This window comes from Cylas formicarius, unplaced genomic scaffold, assembly GCF_029955315.1.
Source record: "Cylas formicarius isolate icCylForm1 unplaced genomic scaffold, icCylForm1.1 PGA_scaffold_8__14_contigs__length_24414737, whole genome shotgun sequence".
Taxonomy (NCBI): Eukaryota; Metazoa; Arthropoda; class Insecta; order Coleoptera; family Brentidae; genus Cylas; species Cylas formicarius.
Genome location: NW_026844361.1, coordinates 1,187,554 through 1,215,304, shown reverse-complemented (window position 1 = coordinate 1,215,304; position 27,751 = coordinate 1,187,554). Strand labels below are relative to the sequence as shown.

At 33.8% G+C, this 27,751-nt stretch overlaps 1 protein-coding gene across 1 annotated transcript; it reads right to left on the bottom strand.

Moving 5' to 3' along the window:
- Positions 1-1,004: 1,004 nt before the first annotated feature.
- LOC132706408 (odorant receptor Or2-like) lies at positions 1,005-27,751 on the bottom strand. Its single transcript, XM_060677739.1, has 8 exons — positions 27,399-27,751; positions 26,531-26,629; positions 22,085-22,348; positions 17,967-18,047; positions 17,622-17,917; positions 9,502-9,673; positions 1,167-1,536; positions 1,005-1,115 (listed from the first exon to the last, which is right to left on the bottom strand). Exons 1-8 carry the CDS (start codon positions 27,749-27,751, stop codon positions 1,059-1,061), a joined length of 1,692 nt encoding a protein of 563 aa, XP_060533722.1. The 3' UTR covers positions 1,005-1,058.

Sequence of the window (27,751 nt, the reverse complement as noted above, 5' to 3'; positions counted from 1 at the left end):
ATATCCAACGGCTTACAAATGAAATTCAATATGGCCTCCCAGGGCAAACAAACAAAGTAAATAAAGTGACTTTATAAGCAAAACTGTTTGTTTTTTAGTTGAATGTGTTTAGGTGTTTTCTAAACTATAAAAGCTTATTAATTGTTTTCAAGTGTATTTGCTTTGCTTGCGTGCTTTTCTTAGCTCTTGCTAGGTATTGTGTATTCTATAAAATAATGAAAATATTAAAAAGGTTGAGCTTGATATCGTGCGATTTTTTTTAGGACAAATTGAATTCGATGAAGGTATCAGTACATGTTTTAACGGACTTATAGATGGATGAGTTGGTTTTCCACTTTAAAGATTTGGCATATCATTTAAAAAAATGTGTTTTTAAAATACCTATTTTAGTTAACAAATGTGTGAGCTCGAAGGACCGAATTTTGTTATATAAAACAAAAGTAATATTATAATGATGAAATAAAAAACAAACCTATAGGAACAGATGAATTCCTTAGAGTAAAAGCTATAATTAAAAAATAATAAAATAAACTCCATTAATTGAATAGTTTAAACTATCCATATAAAAAATGGATCTAAACCACTTACTAATTGTAGTTTCATTTGATATTTACAAAAAAGAAACATTTCATAAAGTAAACAACACGAAATATTTTATAGTTCTCGGGATAGGGATTTTCTCGTAATAATTGCTTTTGATAACGACTCTCCATCTGAAAATAACTAATACATAAAAAAGTCGATTGGAACACCTCAAAACTCATGCCATAAATGATTTTCTACCTAACCTTCTTTCTTTGCCCTCGACGCCCATATTTGATCACGTGATTTGGATTGCCCAATTAGAAAGCCCAACATCGGATAGCGGTCAAACATGTTGTTATTGGTGTTCGACGCGAGGTTCCACAACCAATATGGCCGCTGACAGTTCGATATGACATCAAAATATCTCGGTGGAGGGGGAAATGCGAAACAAAATGCAAGTCAGCGTGCGAAAAGTGGCTTTTATTTTAGTTCTGCCCATAAGCATCCGGTTAAATCGACGATCGGCATCAGCGTTATTCGGGAGCGGTTCTCCATATCACCGTGTAAAAGGAATACGACATTTTTAGAATCTAAAACGGCAACTGTTAACAGAGATTCGCACTAGCTCGACCCCGGATTACCGTGATGTACATGCCCATAGTGACGAAAGTCCACTTGCCGAGAGTGAAATAAAAGGGAAATTGCAGCCTTGCTGAACAAAACAGCAGTTTTTTCCTCAAAGGTACGGGATAACTAAGCCAGTCCATTTCGTAGATGCGTGCGGGCAGGTTCAGCAGTTCCAGCGTGAAGCCGTAGCAGTACCAGCAAGTGTTAAACACCTCCGCCATGACTACGAAGATCATGGTGGAAAGAAAGATTGATTCCGCTTCGAGGTCGACCTTGATCATCGACGACGTTACTCGGAAACTGTTGGCGCACATAATGAACACGGCGAGGCCGTTTTGAATTAAGAATTGGGTCGACTGCAGGTCTTCGATTCGACGAGCTGCCCTAAAATTTGAATTTTCCAGGAATTCTTGAAAACATATTTTTAACACAATAATATTAATTTCTCTATAAATATAAACAAGAAATAACCTACAAGGTGAAGTGTCGGTGCATTTGTATGGTTTTAATTCATATTTAAAATCGGGGTAAACAAAAATCAAAATCTCTTTTCTACTTCTAATAATTCGATACCATCCTAATTCAGATATTTCCTTATTTATTTTAACGTCCTTTCGAAGCACCTAAGTTCAAAAACTACCAAGGTTTAGAAAGAAATTCTTATATCTCCACAACAAAGTTTCTCATTGTGTCATTATTTCAGGTTTTTGAAAGAAAATTCCTCCTTCTCACAAGAAAATTGATATTTTTATGGCAATGTCTCATGTTAAATGTAAAAATATTAACGAATTAAAAATTTGAACAGCAAGGTGATTTTCAATATTTTCATTTGAAGAATTACGGCTTTTCTGTACCAAAAGGGCTTTTGTATCATTATTTGCGATTGAAGTCTAGCAGCAATTGACTTTGAGGTCATGTCGTCGCGCTGAATTTTATTTACCGGTTTTTAATAATTTTATGTATTTAATGTTTTGTTTTCATGTTTTAACTAAAAGACCTAGATTGACAAACGATTTCAGTTTTGGCCTATCCTATATTGTACTGTTTGTACACAGAAAATTGAAAGTGAACAGCTTATAAAACATAGATTACGCTGCCTTAGAGGCATATAATAAAACAAACAAAACCCAAATAAAAAAAATAGAGCAGAATACACATGCCAAGACATATGCCAAAATATTGGAGGCACAATCAAGTTAAAAAGACAAAAAGACTCCTTGAATACTTGACTTACTTAAATAAGGAAATAAAGGAAGGAAAATGAAGTAAGTACCCATTATAATAACAATTATACTATATACCATGGGTGGGCAAAAGCCGGCCCGCGGGCCGGATCCGGCCCTTTTGCTAATTTTATCCGGCCCGTTGAAAAATTCCGCACCCAAATTTTTTTAAACTCTTTTATGAGGTTTTGTTGACATCAACATTATTAGTGTGCGTACTGTATATGTAATAGGCGTAATAAAATGGGCGGTCGGCTGACTACACTAGTGTGGACGATGTCGCGAGCTTGAAACAATCCTCGCGCGATTCTCATGCGGGTCGGTCGCGACGATCGCTCTCAGGGCGGTTTTTTCGTCGAACACAAAGGAGATCGCGCTAGGTTCGAAATGCATGTGTGGACGGCATATGCTGCACTCCTCTCACTTTTCGAGGGACGACAGGTCGCACCACGCGTATTGTTAATTTTGATTTAGCACTGATCGCAAACTCTTTTTTGTTCGAGTCTAATATTAGTTTGCAAACATAAAATTGAAAAAGTGAACTTTTTGTAAGTAAAATTTTAAAACATTGGTTTTATTTTATTGTATTAATTAAATTATTTATTTGTAGACCTTTGTAAATGAGTCAATCTAAAAAAGAAAAGTTGATTTGGAGTGCAGAAAGTTCAATGAAGCTTGGACGGTAAAATATCTTTTTACAAACATTAATAAGAAAGCAATTTGTTTAGTTTGTCAGGAAACAATTGCTGTTTTCAAAGAATACAATTTAAACAGTCACTTTACAACAAAACATCCAAAATATGCATCACTTTCTTTAAAAGAACTTCAAACTGTAGCAAAAAACTTGAATAAGCAACAAAATATTTTTACCAAACAAAGTAATATAAAGAAATCTACCACAAAAGTAAGTTATGTTGTCGCACACAAAATTGCTAAGTTCTGTAAGCCGTTTTCTGAAGCAGAATTTGTTAAACAATGCATGGTACAAGTGTCGGAGATATGTTGTCCTGAAAAGAAACATATTTTTGAAAATGTAAGCCTTTCGAGAAGAACAATAGTACGACGGATTGAAAATATTTCAGGAAACTTACTTGACTAGCTAAGAACAAAAATTGCTGATTTTTCCTATTGTTCTCTGGTTTTAGATGAGTCCTGCGATATTACTGATACATTCGCGGCATTAACAAGAAATGTGAAATTAGCGAGGAACTTCTTAGTGTGCATCCAATGAAAGATACAACTACTGGTGAAGACTTCTTTCTCGCTGTTGAAGAGTGTTTAGTTAAAGTAAGTTTAACTTGGAATAAAATAGTAAGCGTCACTACGGATGGTTGTCCTAGTTTAACAGGGAAAAATGTAGGCTTACTTAAACGAATTCCCGACAAAGTAAAAGAGTTACAACCAGAACACGATATATTATTTTTGCACCAAGAAGTGCTATGCAGAAAAGTTTTGAAATTGAATCACGTCGTTACTGTTGTGACCAAAGTTGTGAATTTTATCCGAGGACGTGCCGTAAATCATCGACAGTTTGTTGAATTTTTGAAAGTAATTGAAAGTGACTTCTACGAAATTCCTTATTACACTGAAGTGAGATGGCGTAGCATTGGTAAAGTTTTGGACAGATTTCAATATTTGCTTGATGAAATAGTATCCTTCTTGTCGATAAAAGAAAAACTACATGATTTTCCTGAATTGCAAAATAAGGCTTGGCTAAACGATTTCTCGTTTTCAGTATATATCGTAAAATATTTGAATGAACTAAATATAAATCTACAAGGGAAAAACCAATTCGCTTTCAATCTGTACTCAAACGTCAAAGCATTTATGACAAAACTCAATTTATTTGCTGAAAACTTTAATAATACATTATTAAATCATTTCCCCTCATTGCAAGCACGGCGAGAATCATTGAAAAATACAGATTTTTTTAAATATAGTGCAATAACACAAGACCTGCATTCTGAATTCCAAAGAAGATTTCAAGATTTCAAAGCTATTGAAAAACCTTTATCATTAATTAGCCAACCTTTCAATTTCGATGTGCAAGAAGCTCCTGTTGAAATTCAACTAGAACTAATTGACTTACAATCAAATAATTTACTAAAAGAAAATTTTCACTCAAACGAATTGAGTGCTTTCTATGGCGCTTTGAATAACGAACATTTCAAACATTTTTTGAACTATGTTCAAAAATACCTTGTTTTATTTGGTTCGACATATATTTGTGAAAGAACTTTTTCTTTAATGGTCTCCACGAAAAATAAATATCGATCACAAATTACTGCCGAAAATCTACGCTCGGTATTAAGGATTGCTACAAGTGATTTGGAACCCAATTTTGAAGAAATAATGTCAGATGAACATTCGAGATTTCACGTTTCGCATTAACTTTAAATATTTATTTTAACGTTTGATGTTTTTCTTTTCTTTTTTGAATTCTATTTACTATTATATTTACGAAATGCAATATAAATGTTAAATTGTAATAACTATGTGTCAATATAAAATAATTTGTATCGTTAAGACATAAATAAGTAACAAAATAAAATCTTTCATTGACTGGTTTATCTAATAGCTATTTATTTATAATAATATTTCTATAAAAATTACGTGACATATTTTATTCAAATTGAAATGATATTTAGTGTTTTTGTCAAAAAAAAAAAAAAATGGGCAGGGAAAAAACTCCATCCAAAACATCCGCTTGTGCAAAGCATACGCCGTATAGTCCTCCGGCCCGGGAGACATTTTGAAAATTTTATTTTGGCCCGCGCTTTAAAGTATTTGCCCACCCCTGCTATATACGCTAAAGTCATAATTTGCCGTATTCTTCTTTGTATATTTTATCAAAACAGATTTGCAGTCCTATATTTACAGATTTATGGGGAAATTTGTCTGAACAAACATTTGAAATGTAACTTTGTAGGTAGGTGTATATTGCCCAAAAAGCTATTTTAAATATCTTTTCAATATTGTAGTGGGTAATACCTTCCATTCTATTTATTTTACAAAAGTTTTGCGAGAAAATTTTGTGTTGGATAAGAAATCTCTGTTATTTTTTAAATATATGTAACTATATTTTGTTTCAAATGTGTTTTATTTGAGATCCCGAATTTTCTTCAATGAATGGCTATTTAAATTTTAAATTTGAACTAAATTTGAAAGAACGTAAAATGCTTTTAGGAAAATTTGTAGCGTTATTCCAAAAATCTTATATTTTAAGCAAATAACATAATGTCTTTTTTAAAATTAAAAAAATTATCTTAAACCAATTTTTGATGATCTTGCATAAAAGTATTTATGATGTTATGATAAAAGTGAAGGCCTTGCTTTAAGTTCATGTAACTTTAGCTGAAAAAATACGGTAATTTCCTCAAAATCATTGGATATTGTGACAAAACTATAAGATAATGCCTTAATATCATATAATTTTAGGCCAGAGAAATATTTGTCCAGAAGTTTTTTTGTACTAGATCGAAATGGTCATGCATTTCGCTCATTTCAAATGCATAGCGACCTTAACATAAAGTCAAATTTCTTCATAAATGGCCATGACTACAATAATGCTATTTGCTAATGTTGTTTTTATCTGCTTAAATCGCACAACACAGACAGATGCTAGCCCAACATTTGGTCAACACATTTGGGCCAATAAATCATAGCGGCCCATTGTAGTACCCGGGGATTCTCCAAAATTGTACGCAAGGATTCCAAATATGCACACCTAGTTTCATAAAAACCTGATACGGTTTGAAAATTCCGCTTTATATTTTGTTGTCATACTACATACTACAAAACAAACTTTTTGAGGATATTATTTGTTTTCTATTATTTATTTCTCATGACATTAAAGTAAAAGGTTCATTAGAAAATCCATAATATATTAGCTTATATATTAGAATTTTATGGTTGAATGTATCGGAAGCCTTCGAGAAATCTAACGGCCCAAGAACAGTACTCATTTTCAATATTCTTTAGTAGGTTTTTTGCTTTTGCTTATTTACTATATGTCATTGGATTAGAAAGTTTAGATAACGCTTTCCCTATTGATATTTTCCATTTATCCGGAAAATAGTTTGTTTCGATACAGTAATTAATTATATGCGTGCTTCTATTTCTATCGCATTGCCATTGCGTGAGTCACTTCATAACTACAGGAAAATGTATTATCTATTTTTATTACCACAAACTCTCCCAACTGTTTTAACAGAAAATTATTTTAAGCAATAAGAGACATATTAGGCCTACATAATAAAGATATTAGAATATTCAGTAATTTGTTCAATGTTATTGTCTACAGTTGGTATTTGTCGTAAGTTTTATCATTAAAAATGTCTAAACTAAACAGATTCATCTTCTTATTTTTAAAATAAACAACTTCAAAATAATTAGGTTTAGGTAAAGGATTATTGTCAACATTACAACAAAAAACACTTGGAACGAATTTAATATTTTGTGCAATCTCCATCCGCATTTATCACAGCTTGAATTCTTGGGCTCATGGCCATGAAAGGAAAGTTTTATTCAAACGACAATTGTTCCCATACTTTCTGATTACCTTTCCATAGCTCCTTTTAAATGTTTTAAAGTAGGCATTTTGGAGTCATTGTGTAACGATGTTTGCAGTGTCGACAAAACAGATGTCTGGTTGGAAAATATAATTATTTTCCGGATAAAGCTGTTTCACACTGGGCACCATAACGTTCAGCTTAAGTTTGACCAACAAATCTTCCCTCAGCCCATTCGTCCGAGGGTTAAAATGCTGGTTGGTTAGCTTTGGTTAGTTAGTAGACTGGAAGATTTTTTCATTAGAAAAATCCCAAAACTGGTGTTCTTGCGCTTAAGAGCGAAAATAAGCCGTGCTTGCTTCTGTTGAAGAGTGAGTGAGTTGCGTTTTTCGCGCTTTGGAAAGGGTCATCTTGCACTGAACTAACTGTTTGTCTGACAGATCTCCCTTTCCTTTTAAACGTTTCTTCTTGTCTCCACCTTTTCTTCCATCATGCAAACCAAACTTCTTCTAACTTGGTCACAATTTTTAAACCAACATACGGTGAAAATTTAAACGGCTGTTTAAAAAAAACAGACGTAGAAGGGAAGCAATCAATAAGAGAATTTTGGAAAAACTTTTTGTAATACCTTGAAAGGAGAACATTGGGTCGGATTGAATTAAGAGCGAAGACATTTGACACTCTGTCAATATGGATGAAATAGTGGAATTAGCCATACAAACCAGTTTAGAGGAGGAAGGCGTTTGTAAAAAGTGACCACTATAACTGAAATTATAGACCAATTTGTTGAAAATTATCCATATTTTGACAGAAGTTCAAAAGCAAGTTGTAGATGATATATTCACCTATCGACAACTTCTAATAGAACATAAAATGCTAACTACATCAGATACCTTCTTGAAGAAAACTCAGGAAATTGGAAACGCAGAATAGACTAAATGATCTGACTGAGTTAGAATTTTACTTGTTTTTATAAGTGTATTCATTTATATTGTTTTTATTTTTGTAAGAAATACGTGTTTGGTTTTATTTTATGAAAAAAAAAACAAATTCGCACAAGAAGCTCCAGATATCTCATTTTGGGCACTTTAATCAGGTATCTCAGTTATTTTTTAAGACAAATTTTTGTGAGATTAAAGATGCTGTCAACAAAATTATCATGGCCCTCTTGGTTTTAGAGATACATGATTAATCCATTAAAAACAATATTCAAGTAAACAATTATTACCATACAAGAAACATAATAATTTGAATTCAATTATTTAAATGTGTTTTATACTTTATGAACTACTATTTGTAATAATTTTCAACTTATTATAATCCATTATCAGTTGTCATCTAAAAATATTCTTAAAAGTCCAGAGTTAGTTAGTTAGTTAATTGGGGCACCATCTTGCTTAACGTATATATCATTATAACATACTAGTAATTCTGGAATGACTTCCCCAAGAATGTCTTGGTAGAAATTGGCTGTGATGTAAGACCTCCTTCATAAATAAAGTGGGCTATTCGTTGCCCAAAAATATAATACCACACCCCAACTCCAAAGCGTCCTTGTTAGGATCTTTCACAAATGAAATGGTGGTTTTCTGTCGGCTATAGCTATTAAAAAGTCGCGAACTTGAAAAGTAACATTCGTCGGACCATACGACAAGTCTCCCAAAAAATACCAGCGGCAAAACACTCTTAAACTTGTATGGATGGTATTTGTATTTTTTTTTTTAATTCTGCTTGTTCTATGTGTTTGCAAGATGATGACCGCGTTGCTTCTATGTAACCTAATTCATTTATTTCTCTGCGATCCCTATTCTCTTTCAAATAATTTTTAAGACGTAGTTGAATAAACGATTCGTGCCTAACTAGATTTATTTTTAAAAGATCAAATATATCTGGACTGTATTCTTTTAAAAACCCTACCTGTGGTAACATAATTCCGAAGCTTCGTTCGCATTTCCATGGCAGTGTGTAAAACATACCAACATATCATATTTTTCAGAATTTTTAAACATTGACATTGAAAATAAATGGATAGGTAATAAAAATATAATTAAAAACTGACAGTATCGTAGATTGTTGACACATTTGCGTTTTTGTTCCTGATAGATGAATCGTAGTAGTAGTACGTAACATTATAATAACATGATATTTATCCTATTATTAAGACAGTATTATTTAAAAAAATATGTATTTTGATCCTGTTTTTTCGAAATGAAGTAAAGAGTTTCTTGTATAGTAGTAACTGCTTATTTTTAGTTGATTTAGTTGATTTACTATGGACTGTTGCTACAAATAAAGTAGAAAATTTAAAAAATTGGATTTTGAGTTTAATTTTCAAAACCACTTCATACTAATATATACTTTTGAAAAGCTTAATTGATTTTCAGTTAATGTAAAAAATAATATACAGGGTGTTTTATTAAAAAAATAGTTTTGGATGATAATTTTGTTGACGGTGTCCTTAATTTCATTAAAAGTAGTATAGTGTCGCGCAAACCTGGACTCTCCATCTTAAAAAAAATAACTGAGATACCCCATAAAAGTGTCCAAAATGGGATACCTTGTACAGAGGTACCGTCTTATACCAGGGGTATGAAAACTTTATCATATTTCATCACCTATAAATCATTTGAAGCTCCTGTATACACTGCACGACGCGAATCTCTTTTATTCTGCATTGCGAGTTCCTATCGTCTCCAACTGCGCCGTCCACCATGTTGAACGCGCGCCCTACCACTTCCACTTGACATTTTAAGTGCAGAATTGTGTTAAGCACGTGACAATCGATGCCTGTAAAAGATAGAGAAACAAGACCCTGGCGTGGATATCGTCCGGCTAAGAAAAATTGGGACTAGTATTTACGACCCGACACGAAAATGGAGAGGCAGTTGAAGAAGATAAAATATTGATTTTGTTTAATTAAATCAATTAAATAATTTAGTTATACACTCTAAAAATAAGTTTAATCTTTTATCAGATAATTTCAACAATCTCAACAAAATAAATAAAGATTTTTAAAATGTAAATAAAAACATTTCCACCGATAAAGAACTTTGTTCCACCTTCTTGTTTTATACTGTTTCAGAGAGAGAACACCTGCTGTTCATCAAACCTTTAGCTACCGGAACTAATCAATTAAATATAGATATGATATTGCTGTGTATTATTCTGTACTAATAGAATCCTCCCTTTTATTACAAAAATAATAAATTCTTGGTAAGTAATAATAATAAATAATAATATTTATTATCAAAAATTCCTTTTACATAAAAAAATATTTTTACAGTAAAGGACCTGAAAATACTGCCCGTACATAGGTTGGCATAACTTTGCACTACTTGTGAGTTGAACCTCGCCGATGATATATTAATCTTTTTTATAATGTTACAAAATTGAAAAAAGTCTCAGATATCTTGAATTTAATTTTTACATTTTATTTATTCGATTGTAACACCAACATTGCTAACTTTTCTTAAGAACATTTTTCAATTCATTAAAATATTTTACAAAAATTGAACTGAGGAGGCTTTTACTTGATAAAAATCCATTTATCAAAATAAATAAGAACTAAAAGTTCAGGTTTTCACGAAATTATGTGTCTTTAACAAATGTATAATTTGCAAACTACCTGCTACTATGTATACCGAAAAGTGACCATAAAAACTTAATTAATGTTGTTGTGAGAATGTAAGTTCAATAAAGGAGAGGATTTTAAATCTAATTGATCCTTAATTTTTTGAATTTGAATCTCTCATTTTGTTAATCTCCATGGTTTCCAATAAATTTAATTTTCTACTTTTTGTGGCTGCATGTAAAATATCAAAATTGTCGTCAAAAATGTGTTTCTCTGTGTTTAAGTGCGTAGCATAATTAGAATCTAGACTATTGTTTTTAAACGCTCTTTTATGTTCGTTAATGCGTTTCTTGAAGAATATACCTGTTTGTCCAATATAAATTTTAGGACAAAAAGCATATTTCAACCTGTAGACACCTAATTTTTGGGATTTTGGACATTTTGTTTAATTGTTTTTTAAATATTTTCCTATTGTGTTGTTAGTTCTGAAAGCTATTTTTAAAGCACATTTTGACAAATGTTTTGAAACTTTTTCACTAGGTTCTCCTATGTTTTAAATTGTTCGTGTTCTGTATTAGTTAGTTTGTTAGTTAATTAGTTAGTTAATTATTAGTATAAAAAACAAATATAGACAACAGTAAGCTCTATTTATCCGAAACCAATACAAAGCATGAAAAATTATATATATATATATATATATATATATATATATATATATATATATATATATATATATATATATATATATATATATATATATATATATATATATATATATATATATATAACAATAAAACTTACCCTAATTTTAAAATCGATGTAGAAATAAAAACATTTAGATACAACACACGACGACACGATTTAAAATAGTAGAAATAAAACTGTAGATATAAAATTGTAAAACAGAAATATAAATGGTGTAAATATTGACAATAACAATTTGCATGCGCGTGTCTGCGAATCTATCGTGCGGACTGAGATCAATTGGCATGCGAAGCAGAACTACGAAAGTACGTTTTTTTCCCCGGCGATGTTATTCATTTATTTCATTTTTTATTTTAGATCTAATTTTATACCAGCTACCCTTACTTATTTAGTTTTTAGTTTATATTTTATATTTAAATCAGAATTGTATGGTAAATTTTACTAAGGCCTTTTGTGTCGGTTTTAAAGTCGGATTTTTGTGTTTTTTTTTAATTTCTATCGATTCGCAGAATTCTCTTTTTTTAGTATTAGGCTCTGTTTTCAGTATCCTTACATTTTGAAAATCGAATGAATGTTTAGTTATGAATAGCTGTTTTGTTGGTTTTGTCAAATTTGTGCCCATTTATTCTATTTTTGAGATACTGACTCGTTTGTCCAATGTACACACTATCGCAACCCGAACATGGAATTTCATAAACTACGTTACTTCTTTTTTCATCTCGTATTTTTGCTTTAATTTTAGAGAAAAATTGTTTTTGCATATTGTGACCTATTTTGACGTCATGTTCCTTTACAATACCTTGAATGGCTTCGGATAGGCCTGCAATGTATGGTAACGGTATATATTTTGTTTTATTGTTTTGAAATTTGAAAAATTTTGTCTACTAGATTTTCCGGGTATCAGTTTTGTTTAAGTGCGTGCCTGGCTCTTTCTAACGCATCCTTTCTAAATTCAGGATCGGACAGCATAATTGCCCTATCTGCCAGACCTATTACAACAGATTTTTTTTGGGCCATGGGGTGGTTCGATTCAAAATGTAGGTACCTAGTAGATTTTCTTTCTTTAGTATACCAACTCGTTTTTATACTATTTTTACTGCGGCGCTAGGTATTGTATACTGTATACTGTATTACTGTGGTCCCAAAAAACAAAATCAAATCATTATAAGATCCTTCAATAAATTTAACCATAAATTACAATTTAAAGTCGAAATGGAAGAACAAAACAAAATAAATTTCTTAGATTTGACGTTGCACCGCAGTAAACTAACTAAAAACTTGTGGAGGCGGACAGCGGTGCTTCGACCGTGGAAACGCAGATATTTGGCGTGCCTCAAGGTTCAATTTTGGGACCGCTTTTATGCGGACGACACGCAACTGTATATTCTTTTTAACACGAATGAAGTTGACTTAGCCGAAAAACGAGGATCTCACTTGATTGCTTGTTTCGCAAAAACAAAACCTATTAAATTAACTCAAATAACTCAATTCAGCCTTAATAAAGATATAAAAATTAACACTAGGAGTAACGATATTCCATATACATCATGTGAACTTGGGTTTACTTTTGAATTCAACTTTAAGCCTCACGTTAATAAATGTATTCCACGCGTCTATGCAAATCTGAAAAAAGTTTTTCCCCGTAGACATTTTCTATCGAAAACTCAAAAAATACTACTAACGGATTCTCTCGTGCTTGGTCGCTTCAATGTTGCTGACGTAGCCTACGTCCCATGCCTGGATAAGGTCGACTCGGATAGAATTCGGCGTGTCCAAAAATATTGTTTAAGATTGCTAGTTGGGAATTTAAAACTGAATATTTTGTTTTAGATAGATATTTTGTTTTTCAAAAAAATATTCTCGATATAACCTGTGCCAAACCAAAATATTATTTGTTCATAGACAGTCGGTGGCACGCTACTGGTTTCCTTAAAAAAAACATTTACATTCATTTACATCATTTATGAGCAGATTTGATCTCTTAATTTTTTCTTTAGTCATATTAAGGAAAGATGTTTTTATTTTTTTAAGAGAAAACCGTACATCGGATAGAAAAAACGAATAAATCAAATTTGATTAGAAATTATTGGAGATTGTAAGAATAATTTTAATTTTAATGACGACAAAGTGAAAAACTGCTTGAACTTTTTTGGTTACCAAGACAATTATTTTTTATTTCATTGGTTTGGTTAATTTGACATGTTGGTTTCTAAACTAAAAGCTCTTCTATTAATATCGTGGCACACAAGATCTTGAATTTTGCGGGCCTTGTGTATATGTAAAAATGAATTTTATGTATGTTATTTGACACGTTTTAAATGTTTAATTTAAATCGAAACTGATGATTCGAACAACTTATAATTTTCTAGATTTTGATTATCAAATCTGCTAGTAAAATAGTCTTCAAGGCACGTAGTGGAAATAAGCGATATCTTGCTATTTTCGCGTAAAATGGTAAAAAGTTCTTGACGAGTTAAATTGAAGAGAAGCTGATTTGTGATCTAAAACCAAAACTAACAAAGTCTTTATTTTGTTACAAAAAAAATAATCAGAGTTAAATATTTGGCATTCCCCAAAAAAAACATTACCTACTCATCAGAAATTGATTTTCGCACATATCTAGTTTCTACACTTGAATTCCAAGACTCTTCTCCAAATTCATTAATTTTAAATAAACACAAAAAATCAATTTGAACTGAATTAACCGCTATGTGATATTATTTTTTAAATGTGTAGCTTATTTAAATATTCTACAAAACATATAAAAAATATGTATCAAAACCTTTATAATGGGTATTTTTTTTCGATGTATAGAACTTTAAGTTGGCATTGCTGTTCAAAATGGCGACCGATTTAATAGCTGTCAAGTGATTTATTCTCAGTTTGGCTTGGCAATTCATCATGAATAGACTCACGCCTGAACAGCGCTTGCAAATAGTGCAATTTTATTTTGAAAATAATGGTTCTGTGCGGAATACGTATCGCGCACTACGTCCATTTTATCGTTGACAAAATCGTCCATCAGAGCAGTTAATTCGATTAACCATGGAATGTTTTCGCACCACGTTTACTCTTATGGATAACTCGCATCCCCTGAGATGCCATACGGTGCGTACAGAAGAAGCTATTGCTGCTGTAGAGCGTAGCATCGAGGAAGACCCAAATGAGTACATCCGCCATCGAGCACAGGAATTGGATCTGTGTCCATCCACTTTATGGAAGATTTTGCGGAAGGATCTTGGTTTACGTGCTTACAAAATCCAACTCGTACAAGAATTGAAGCCAAACAATCATCAAGTAAGGCGTAAATTCGTCGAATGGGCTCAAAACGAGATTGCCGTTGTTCCCAATTTTCATAAGCGAATTTTGTTTAGCGATGAAGCGCACCTCTGGTTGAATGGCTACGTCAACAAACAAAACTGCCGCATTTGGAGCGAAGCTAATCCTCAAGTGTATGTGGAAATACCGTTACATCCAGAAAAACTGACTGTCTGGTCTGCTTTATGGGCTAACTCTTTCATTCCTCAATTGAATAACCATGATGTCCAGGAGATGTGGTTTCAACAAGACGGCGCAATATGTCACACAGCTCGTGCCGCAATCGATTTATTGAAAGACAAGTTTGGTGACCGCCTAATTTCACGTTTTGGACCTGTGAATTGGCCTCCAAGATCTTGTGATTTAACACCGCTAGACTACTTTCTGTGGGGCTATGTAAAGTCATTGGTCTATGCGGATAAGCCACAAACGCTTGACCATTTGGAAGACAACATTCGCCGTGTTATTGCCGATATACGGCCACAAATGTTGGAAAAAGTCATCGAAAATTGGATGTCCAGATTGGACTACATCCGCGCCATCCGTGGCGGTCATATGCCAGAAATCATATTTAAAATGTAATGCCACAAGATTGTCTTTCGGATAAATAAAATTCATGTCAATCGAATAATCCATCGTTGTTTTATTGCAACTTAACACCCCTTATAATAGGTAAGACGAGTTTTAAAACGTGTAATGTCGGATTATTATTATGAACATTTTATGATAAAGCGAATAAGCATAAAACCGAAGAAATAAGCAATGTTATTTGTATTAGTTAAAAACTAATTTAGAAACTTTTAATATACTTCTTAAAGGTGGCCAATAGAGGCAAACCATTTTAAGATATATTATACAGAATATCGTAAACTTCAGTTTTAGGTGAATATCAGAAATACCTTTTTCACCCATTTGTTAAACATCCAGCAAAGTTGAACTTTGAAAACAAAGTTGTTTTGGTGCGTATGTGCAATAAGTTCAAAAAAGAGACGAATGTATATTTCTCTCTGTTTGACATATCACTAGCTTTTATTTATGACTTTAACAATTTGATAATTTGAAATATGGATTAATTGCCAATCAAAACAAGCATTACTCAAACGCCTAGAGTAAAAGATGAGCGACAAGTGTTAATAGGCCTACTATGACAATTTTTTAATGCGCATTAACCAAGTACTCTACTTTAATTCTAGAGCATAAAAAGGTATGGTCTGTCCATAGATATAAGAAAGTGACCAATTGCTTTTGAATGGGATTATCCGAGGGTGGTCATTAACATACAATGCAACAAGATTATTACCTAAAGTTTCGGAATTTAAATTCATGTTAAATTGCGGTCCGCAATAGAAAATAATTTTATACCTACCCGTGTTTAATATTCTTTGGTTTGGTACATTACTTACTTTAAGTATATTAATAATCATTCTTATTTCGTGTGTAATACATCGTGTGCGAATTATGCAAAATATGTGCGAGTCTAATGTATCTCAGGAGATGCTCCCGCCCAAATGTAGAAAACATGAGATTAAGGAAGTTATAAACAATGTTTATTTGACTCTCATTGAACGTGGTGCCACGAAGCAAGCATCTTTAGAAGAAACGGCCACATTGACGACCATTCCAGCATCAACTGTATGGAAAATTGTGAATAATCCCATTTCAGGGAAGAAAAAAAGAAGCGATGCTGACATTTTCTCGAGTGTAGATGAAAGTTATCAAGATATAATACGGCGTAAAATTTACCAGTTATACGAGGAACAAAGCGTGCCTACATTAGGTATCTTAATTAGGAGGTTTGAAAAAGATGAAACCGGTGTTAAATGTGGCAGAACTACCTTATGGAAGTGTACTCGACACATGGGTTTTAGATTAAAAAAAAAATGACAAAAGGCAAGTTTTAATGGAATCTTTTAGAATTCGGAAATGGCGACTGCAATATCTAGAAAAAATTTGGATTTACAGAGCACAACAAAGGCTAATTATTTACTTGGATGAAACCTGGTTCGACACTTATGATACCCCGGAAAAGGGTTGGATTAACTCAACTGATAAGTGTAAAACAAACGCGCCATCAAAAAGAAGTAAAAGGATAACTATTTTGCATGCTGGTTGGATTCCAAATGGACTTTCTCTGTCTGCGAAAAATATTAAAGATTCTTCTCTGGATTATCATAAAGACCCCACTGCTGATTTATTTGAAAGTTGGTTTAAAAGCAAACTAGTTTCGAACATTCCTCCTAATAGTGTAATTGTAATGGAGAATGCAAGATATCACAGTAGACAGTTAACTGAAACCCCTTCCTCGTGTGACACAAAAGCAACAATCCAAAACTACATGTATAATAACGACATTTATTTTCACGAAGATTATACCAACCTACAAACCTACAAAAGGAATATGTCTGTGATAATTATGCAAAAAATCTAGGGCATACAAATAATAATTAGAACAGACGATGATAGCTATAGTAATACTAATATATTATGTGAATAATTTTAAGTAATTTAAGTAGGTAATAAAAATAATTTGTAATTTTATTTTAGATTTAAACATTGTTTAGTATCTCTCCTAACAAAACCCCAAGTAATGAATTTCTAAGCAAAGTACGGACCTGTTCGGCCATATAATATAGCCATTTGCATTAACTCTATTACTAATTTTGATATTAATCAGTCCAACTCGACGTTTAGGAATAATTTCAAAAAGCAGTTGTTACGTACGCACTAATATTAAGCTCTTCTACAAAACATGTGTCCCTTTCCTTTCCTTTCCTTCCCCCTCCATTTCTTCTCTTTTCTTTTCTTTAGAATTATGTGTATCTACGCTTTCAAATAAATTCTATGAAATTGTTTATTATTATATTTTCGCTGTTAAATTGAGGCCTGACCATTATTTCACTTATTTAACTTTGGTTATGTAATTATTTCTATGTAACTTTGATGGTTAACTTTTAGACTTTTTTTATGAAATACAATATTATGTCTTATATTCATTTCTAAGAAAGGTTCTGAATCTTAGTATAGCGATCCATACGACCGAAAACATTTCGTTCTCACGTATGTTAGTACACAAGGTCATTCTAATAGACCGTGCTGTACAATTTCGGGTGGTAGAAGAATATAGTTCCGCTCTATACTCACAACAAAAGCTGGCCACCAACGAGTAGAACGCGTACGGTTGGTAGAGGAACCCTACCATGTAGTATCCGTCCGACAAGGACGTATCGAATGGGTACCATAAGGGGTACACATACTTTCTGTACACGGAAGTCTTGTTGAGAGCCGGATTGAACTTTTCATACGTCCGCTCATGGTAGTTGAAGTAATAAGAAAGGGTGATGTTGAGGAAAACGTAGAGGCCGTAGCAACCGGAGAGCAGGAGGGACCTAATTTTGGCGGCCGCCATTTTCTCGGTCTTGAAACGTCGCAAGTCGTCCCTGAAAAGTACTGATAGCTCGCGTCGTTCATGGTCGCGCGTGTTAATACCAGTTTTCGAGAAAGCTGGATCTCTTGACGACGTCCACTATCGCGTGGAACTTTTTCCTCACGATGAACCATCCCAGAACCCTGAAAGCGGCACCAGATTATCCAATTTTCCAAAGAAACTTCCGCATGCTTTTGTAATAATATTTACAAATCTTCTGGAATCCTCCTGCTCACGTTTCGCTAACTATTCTGTTAGTTTCTTCAGAGCTTAACTGACTCGGGCTGCCAATCTATTGTATACGTGCTTATTTATTGTTTGAGAGGCGAGACATGAAAATTGTCTCAGATGACTGATTCCCATATTGGTGTCGCGGATAATATTGTTTGTAGAAGAATTGAATAATAATAATAATAACTTTATTGTTTAACTATATTGATAAATATATAATAAATCACATACCTACAGAACCGAAGGTTTGCAATGGTCGTGAAAACAGACATCTGGACAACCAGACACTGGTGAAGCCTTAATTTAAAACCAAGAAAATTAACACAAGGCGCTGACATAATAAAAATTAAAAATTAAAACTGCATGAAAAAAAGGAAGAAAAAAAAAGAGAAGCGAAATACAAACGGGACCGTTAGGGTTGGAGGCCGGGGGTGTAATGTTTGACAGTGTAGTTACTGCTCAAATAATATTTGTTTCTTTATTCTATTCCAAAATGTGAAATGTGATTGCGAAAACCCGTGTATAGTGAACTTATAAAAGTTTAAATGATGTATATCATTTCTAAAACAAACTTTGTTGTAAAGGTAAGGCGGTGTTTTATACTTAATAATTTTGTATAAAAAGGTTTCGGCTTGGAGCCTAGATCTGTTAAACATACTAAGCTAACCAGATTTTTTTGGGTAAGGTGGTCTCTGCGACTCACTTTTTATACCAGTCTAAGACATGAATCTGCACTTTCTGAAGGCTATATTTTTCAACAGTATCGAGGCAGGGCATATATAGATTAATACAATGATTCAGTTATAATAGCACAAGGATTTTTTTTATATACTAATACAATGATTCAGTTGCGATAGCGCAAGGTTTTTTTTATATCGCGAGACAAACCATGACGTGGACTATAGATTAACGTTTAACAAGTTCTGAGCCTACTTGTCAAATGTTCCCGGAGGTTTAGTTTTGAGTGTAGAGTTAAGCCCAGACTTTTGCAGGAACTTACAAATGGTAAGGTTGGTTTATTAATTTTAATTTCAATATTCCGCCGTACATGATTATCTGCTGGTTGTTACAAACGAGCATAAGCGATGATTAATTCGGATTTAATTTTAATGGTTATACCAAAAAACGTGTTCCAGTAATAATTAATTATCTCCTCTGTCGTCTCCATCATTAAAAGAATGATAGAGATGGATGTCATCAGCATAAAGGTGACATTTAGAGTATTTTAAACATTTGTGAACAGCGAAGGACTCAAAATGCTTCCCTGTGGAACTCCGATTTGAACATTTAGTGTATCAGATTTCCGGCCATTATAAACCACTTGTACAGTTCTGTCGCACCAAAGGAACAAAATGAGCTGACGAGATTTATCACTCATTCCAATATAATATAAAATAGCGTACATAATTTCATGATTAATAATATCAAATGCTTTACTAAAATCTAACGTTAACAGACGTCACCTTGCTCCCGTCATCTAAATCCCGATTGTCTGAACGGCAAAACATTATTTCCATCTAGGGATACTCTCAACTGCTTTTCTAAAATTTTTTCTAAGACATGAGAGAGAGTGGGTAAAACACTGATACATCGCAGAGTACTCAGTCGATTTCTTTACTTTCGGCAATGGAGCAACATGTGCATTTTTACGTCTGGAAAATAAGAAGACAAAATATACTCACTAATAATGCTCCTACAGGACAACACCAAGGTAATAAATAAGGTTCTATTAATTTTATCCGCAGTTGAGGCCTTAGTTTTTATATTTTACATTATATCACAGATCTCCTCCACACTAGCTAGATTAAAGTTAAAAACTTCCCTGCTGACAACAGTATTGTTAAAAAAATTAAACGTTTGGTTTAGGTAAGTTTTGGTTAGTTACTTGTAATGTAGTTTAAGAAAAAGTTGTTAATTTTGTTAACGTGGCTCACGTTCTGGAAGGGTATTATTAGTTTTGTTCTTCAATTCATGCAAGAATCTTCGTTTGATCGAATAAGATTTGATGGCTGGTTTGATGAATGTGTTCGCTATCTGGCGGTGAGTTTATTTATCGTAGTCTTTAGAGCCTTTTATGTTTTTTGATTCTAGTTGGTATTTGTCGACCCGTCTCTCGAATGTATTCATTTCGGCATATGTAAAAAATATTGTAAACTCTGCTGCAGTATCTCAAACGGAATTTTGCCTTGACGGATCAAAGATGATTTTTGGACAAGTAGTAAATAAAATTCATTTTTACATTTTATTTATTAAAATGCAACACTTCTGTTTTCTTTAACTTTTTTTAAGCACTTTTGTCGACATTGAGATTTTTTATTTAATCAGTTAATTTATTAAAATATTTTACTGTATAATACACACTTTGTCCAATAGCCAACTGATGTCACGGTAAAGTAATACTATTATGAGTGTTCATTTGATTTTGTGTATATCCATTTTTTGATTTACTATATTGATACACTATAGAATTCACTACAAACTATTGTTTGATACTCAGTGCTCTATCTACTTAAATAATTTTAAGAATACGCATCTGAAGTAGATCCAACGGGTCAAACGATGAACTGTAGATACTTCCCCAGCCTATGACTGCATACACTATTGAAAAAGTCATAATAATCTTGTAGAAACTGCTTTCTTGTTAGTGTTTCCTTGAGTCTATAAAAAACATTTGTTTTTTAATTGTGTTGGCCATATTAACTTCCCATGTTATGTTACAGTCATAAGTTATTCCTAGGTATTTACTATTTTTTTACTACTTTTACTACTTTTTTACTCTCCAGACTCACACCATTAATCTAGATTTAAAAATCATGTAGAGCAGAGTCTCTACAGTTTCTAAAAGACACAAAAATATGATCTGTTGTAATGATTTTTAATTGTTCAATGGAATGAAAGAAATTAAATATGAAGCTACCAGTTTTCCATGTAAAGGGTTTTAATATAGAAGCAAGATATTTTTCTAAAGAATATATTGGAGACCCAATGGTGCTGACAATAGGTCCTATCTTACGTCATTCTATCACAAAATATACATCACCACTACCTCCAAAGACAATGAGTCCGAAAGCAACCCCGCACGTGCCACTCCTTACATTCAAAACATCACTCACCACATATAAAAAGTTCCTAGGAAATATAGCGTTAAAACCAGATTTACCACTTCGATCTTCGATCCTTTAAAGACAAAATTCCGTTTGAAATGCCAGAAGTTTATAGCATTCCATGCATATGCAGCAAAGAATAAATTGGACAGGCGTGGCAAAAAATATCAACTAGGCTCAAAGAACATAAAAGACCCTCAAGAATGCGAAAAATAAACTCAGCAGCAGTTACCGAACACAATCATCAAATCTTATTTGTTAAATTTATAATTCTTGCATGTAAGCAATTCTACCAAAGAAAAATCCGACAATGCATAAAAATCTATAAGCAACCAAACAGCTTCAATCGCGATTGAAATCTTTAACTTTCACCAATATGGAAATCAGTCATCCAAAAAATGATGGATGATTAGCGATATGTCAGCAAGTTTGATTAATAAACAACTGTCCCAGGAAGAATCCAAAAGATTTGTAAATAGTAGCGAATCATCTCTTCGGTGGCTAGCGACATTAAAGAATCTAATCTTCAACGATGAATATCAAATAAAATAACATACCTACGGAATTGAACTTTGACTTCTTTACTTCTTTTGGAGGTACAAATTACTGCTGAACAAGACTTAATAATTATTGAATACTAACCAACAACTAATCAATTCACATAACACCAAATAATAGACTAGTTCCGTCATTTCCTTCTGTTTCACTCTAGAATTAATTTTTAAGCCAGTCCGTTCGTATTGTTATGTCAAAGTAACAAACGGCAATCGAAGTGCTACGTTTGAAAGGTCGCAGGGTTCTCCAGCTCATTCGCCAAATTTTCGCATGTAATTTTTAATTATTACCTGTTGACCGACACGAGATGCAGGGACAGTATGCCGATGTTCAACATGGCGGAGCTGAAGTCGTCATAAGGGCTGAAATATAGGGCTAGCGTTTCCAAAACTACCGACATGCATACCAGGGAAAAATGAACGATGGCGGAAAACGTGTAAATGGCGTCGAATTTGGAACTGCCGGGCGGTTCCAAAAGCAACGCCTTCATGAAGCTACGATTGTAGTCGAAGTAGTCGCGAATACGTCGGTTTCCCTTAAGGATCGCCATCGTTCTACCAGCAGAAAATCGTAATTGATCTATTCGGCGTATTACCTAATAATGAGCAAAATTGGTATCGGGAAAGTCTTTGGGAGCGCCCAATTACGAAAATTGCTTGGTCGGTGGTATTAATGTTCAGAATAGTAAAATAACTTTAATGCGCCAATTTTAGCGGAGAAATTGGGCATGGCATGATGTAAAAATCTAATAGCCATCGTACAATAATTACATATAAATAAGAACTTCATAACCAGACACTACAAGACAATTCGGCAAAAACATTTTTTTAAATCAAGTATAAAGCATAAAACATCTTGTGTCAGAACAGTGATGAGAATTAATTAAGTTCTTTATCTGATCACGTCTGATTGATCTTTTGTCAGGTGAAAATAATTTATTTAAGTGTATATATCAACAACTTTGCTATTATACATTGTAATAAAAATAATTGAACAAAAATGTCTATCTCAAATATTCCCAAATTTTGCCGGAGCGTAAAAAAATATATCACCTAGTTTTAATTTTATTATATTCAGTTCAAATTGCTCAGAACTGCGCTAATCAAACAATATTTTTTTCTTCGCAGATAAGATGGGTATTACGAACTTTGGTTACAACAACACTCGACACAAGAAAAAAATTAATTGCGAATGTTGTTAATAAAGTTCGTAATGTGCTTGCAGACCATAAAACAAAAAAAGATCTCTTTATTTTCTTTAAATTTTTTACGCCGTTGAAAAACAACTGTTTAGACGTACTGACAATTGAAATAAAAATTACAATAGTACATACATCAGTAGTGTGATATGAATATTATCAACAAAAGAAGTGAATCGTGGGTAGCGGTTCAACCATTAAGAGGCATGCAACGATTATTCGTGTTGAAAATATCACAGACCATAAGAAAACTCGTAAAATAGTTTAAAAACGAGATAAACGATACTATTTTGTGACAAGTGACAAGCAAACCAAAAGTCGCGCTATAATTGAGGAAAATTTTGACAAAGATCAGCAAAATAAATTAAAAGTTGCCGTACAAGAAAAGGAACATCTGAAAATTAAGGAATTCCAAACCAATGACCCCATGTGGTAACTGGAATTCAAAAGAACCTTTCAAATGGTGACTTTCTTGAGGAACTAGAAAAATTGAACAACGAAATTATACAAGAACAAGAGACAAAATCCAAGTAATAGAGAAAAAGCAGTGTCGCAATACGACCAAGGAAAATTGGATTCTTCAAGCTCCACTATCTATCTCAAATTGGTTTGTGAAAAAAGGGAATGGAAAAAGAATACTATAATTTGGAACAATGTTTCAAATGCAGAACCTTTGGCCATGTAACTAAATACTGCTCTGAGAAACAATGCTTCCACAAATGTGGAAAAGAACACAATGCGATTGTACTGAAAATGTTAAATGATGAAAAGATAAATGACTTGAACCACTCTGCCAGAGACAAAACTTGCCCCGCAGATGAAAAAACATTAAAAGCATTTAGAAATAATATAAATTATTACGATTTTTTATAAAAGGAACCGAATATTAAGTACAAGTTTTCGGTTAAACGAGTGTGATAAAGTTGATAAAGGTAAGACCCTCTGCAGATGAATGTTCCATAATTCATCAAAACGTCCAATCGTTAATATAATTCGTGTAAATGGTTATGCGTAACAGGGAAACTCTGGAAGAATTAAAAAAGTAAGTGATAAATGACTTCGACCTGGTAACTGCTTTTTGTCGACAACATGGAAAACATGGTGGAAGCGTTATTTATGTGCGGTGTAAACCGAGAAGTGACCTACGTAAGTTATCAGTAAAAAAATTTTTTGAATACGCAGCAGTAGAGTGTACAAGAACGCTTATTAGTTTTGTGAATTTATAGACCTCCATCAGGAAGTATAGACGTTTTCCTTTATTGCTCAGAAAAGGTGCTCTTAGATATTTATAATTAAAATAAAAAAAAATGCTGTGTGACATGCGTTCAATCTTTCGTCTTGGACAGATCACACGTCTGTCCTTGTATATATATAATTTTTTATTATTATTTTATTTTTTGGTAATTTGCAAAGAGAGAAAGTTTTCTTATGTTTAGTCGGGTTTTTGGGACAAATAATTTTGTGCGTACTCAAATAAAAATTTAAGTTGCTGGAACATTTTTTACCGCGGTATTGCCGTTAAAGTTTTTTTTGGGTCAAGCCGATCGGGAGTGCATTAACATTCCGTGTGCGGCAGCAGCGAGATCTGTTGCGCGTTTTCCGCGAAGGGAACTTTAATTCTAAAGATTCCGTGGCGTAACACCAGTAAGTTCTGCGAATTGAGTAGCAAAACTTACAGCAAAGAGGAAGCAGGCCTGCTGAGGAGACGGAGGCGTGCGCTTAAGGTGAGACCTTAAAGTTCTTTAGCGGCCCGTTTGGCGATCGGTAGTATTTCTAAATTTTTAAAGCCTACAGTCCACTTTAAAGCTCTTCCGAGCTCGCCGCCCATTTTCTTTTCATATTGGTGGTTACTCCGCGAAAAGAAATTATTTGGTCCTTCGAGCCGGATTCGGCAGTTTTTAGCCTTAGCTACGCAACGCAAAACATTTCTTTCTTACAGAAATTAAAATAAATTCATTATTTCAATCCGCATTATTTTGATTTCGAATAAAGTACTCCGGTCGACTGAAACTCATAAATTGAACGAAATATACGATGTTGCTCTGAAAGTTAATGCCGAAGATGAAAGTTTTTATCCCATTCTTGAAGCTATGTATAAAGAACTTGAGGAAACTCGAACAAATTTTTATAAAATTCACAATAAAATTATATCAATCATATGTGATAAGGAAAATGCGGATGAACTATTCAAGATTGAGGATGATTTTCGGAAAAAATTCGATATTCAATATTATAGAATTCAAGCTATTTATACGCAACGTTTAATGAAGCCGACGACGCAATCTGTTGCTATACCGGGTGAATAATTGCCCATCTCTGCATATTTAAATTTACCCAAGCCTGAGTTACCGACATTTAGCGGAGAAGTTACCGAGTTTCGGAGTTTTCTCGATCAATTTGATGCGCGTATTCACACGGTCCCCCACTTAAAAGCGATTGACAAATTGAACCTATTAGTTTCTTGCTTGAAAGGTGTCGCTCGGGACGCTGTCGACCATTTGGATATCACAGCAGATAATTACACAATTGCTTACGATTTACTAAAAGAAAGGTTCAATAATGTGAGAGTTATTGCTTCAAATTTATGGAATAACCTGGAAAGCTCACCCAAACTTACCTCAGATAATTCAAAAGAGTTACGCTCTTTATTAGATACGTTTTCAAAAAATGTCGCAGCTTTGCAAAAACTAGGGTTACCCACGGAACACTGGGATTTTATACTTGTTCAAATGATGCTGAAAAGACTCACGGTTTCTCTAGTTACACGATTTGAACTTCATCACAACGACAGTACTATTCCAAGTTATGCTAAATTAAAGCAATTTTTAAGTAAAAATTGTCTGGCGTTGGACAATATTAATTTTCAAACTAAAACAAAGCAAATTTTTCTCAAAAAGCCAATTTTCTCCAAATCTACAGCAATGCTGGCTCAAACTGAAAATCCACCAAAATGTCCTGTTTGTAAAAATTCTCATTTTATTTATAAATGCAGCGAGTTTTTGGAAAAATCTCCCGCAGAGCGCTACAATCTGGTTAAAAGGGGAAAAATGTGCGTAAATTGTTTAGGCTCTCACCGTTTTAGTACCTGTACCTCTACGTGGAGTTGTCATATGTGCCACAAAAAACATCACACATTTCAGTCACCCCCCGCTAACAATGATTCGCTTAAGCTCTCTGACCACATAAATCCATCGACCGTAACGGCAGGTTTTTCTTCAGCCAATTCGAGCGTTTTACTTTCCACTGCTTTTGTCGAAATACTCGACGGTCGCGGAATCTACCAGCCGATACGATGCTTACTCGATTCAGGAAGTATGTCGTCATTCATACCTCAAAAAACAGTTAGCCGGTTAGGTTTACGACCGTCTCCTCTAGAGGTTCGTATAAACGGGTTAGGCGCCATGCATTCGCAAGCTGATTTAGGTGGAGTAACTATATCCTGTTTTAACCACTGACGCTTTAATTCTGAAAAAAATTTGCGAAGACCAGCCTGCTTTGGATATTAAACATAGTCACTGGTCCCACTTAACTAATTTACACTTGGCCGATGACCAATTTTCCCGCAGGGGACCTATAGACCTCCTTCTGGGTGCCGACGTCTTTTCTAAAATTCTGTTGGACGGACGCATCTCTGGATCTAAAGACCAGCCCGACGCAATTAATATATTCTTCGGCTATGTCCTTATGGGGAAAATAAATCATTTCAAAGCGCCTGCACTCGCTACGTTGTTTTGTCATCTTGAGGACACGGTTGGACAAATTCTGGGAATTAGAGACAGTTCCTGATGCACTTACCTTTTAAGGAAGAAGCCCCTATCTTCCCAAATATCCGATCTCTGGCTTTACAGAGGTTTTATTCCCTTGAGCGGAGACTTCAGAAGCAGCCTGAGATTTACTCGCAATATCGCGATTTCATGAACGAATTTATTGCGCTTAATCACATGGAATCTATTCCAGACGATTCGTTCATTTCCCCTCACTGTTATTATCTATCCCACCATTGTGTTTTAAGGCCGGCAAGTTTAACCAGTAAACTAAGGGTGGTTTTTAACGGTTCCGCACACCTTCCCAACCAGCCTTCCCTCAATGATAAACTATTCACCTGTCCAAAACTTCAGAGTGATATATCTACAATATTATTAAATTTTCGTTTATTCAGTTGTATTCTGACCGCCGACATTTCCAAAATGTATCGTCAAATTTTGGTTAATCCGCTTCATACGGACTACCAACGAGTTCTTTGGCGCAACACGCCTAACGAGCCTGTAAAGGACTTTCGAATAAACCGAGTCGCGTACGGTCTTTCTTGTTCACCTTACCTCACAATACGATGTCTGCACCAATTGGCGGTCGAGGAAGGGCATAAATATCCCCTAGCTGCCAAAGCCTTTAAAAGGAACACCTACGTTGACGATATTGTCGTCTCTTGTTGTTCGATCCAAACCACTTTAGCTTTGCGCGATGAACTCATCGCATTATTAAACACGGGCGGTTTCGAGTTGAAGAAATAGTCCAGTAACAGTCCTGCCGTATTGGAGGGAATTCTGACATCCGATCTGGCGATTAACCCCCTTGAATTTGTAAGCAAACTGTCTTCCCCGACTCTAAGGGTTTTAGGATTAGAATAGGATGCTCCATTCGATACCTTCCGATTTAAAGTGAAGGCTTTTGATTCCGGTTGCACAAAGCGACTCCTTTTGTCCAACTTAGCACGGATATTCGACCCCTTAGGCTTTCTATCTCCCGTCACTCTCCTCAT

Excerpts from the sequence above, each read along its gene's own strand:
- LOC132706408 (XM_060677739.1), bottom strand. The coding sequence starts at position 27,751 with ATGAGGAGAGTGACGGGAGATAGAAAGCCTAAGGGGTCGAATATCCGT. Across the intron at positions 26,630-27,398 it reads GAGACGACAATATCGTCAAC|ATCCAGAGATGCGTCCGTCC; the intron begins GTAGGTGTTCCT and ends GCTGGTCTTTAG. Across the intron at positions 18,048-22,084 it reads CATCTCGTGTCGGTCAACAG|GGTTCTGGGATGGTTCATCG; the intron begins GTAATAATTAAA and ends TGCCGCTTTCAG.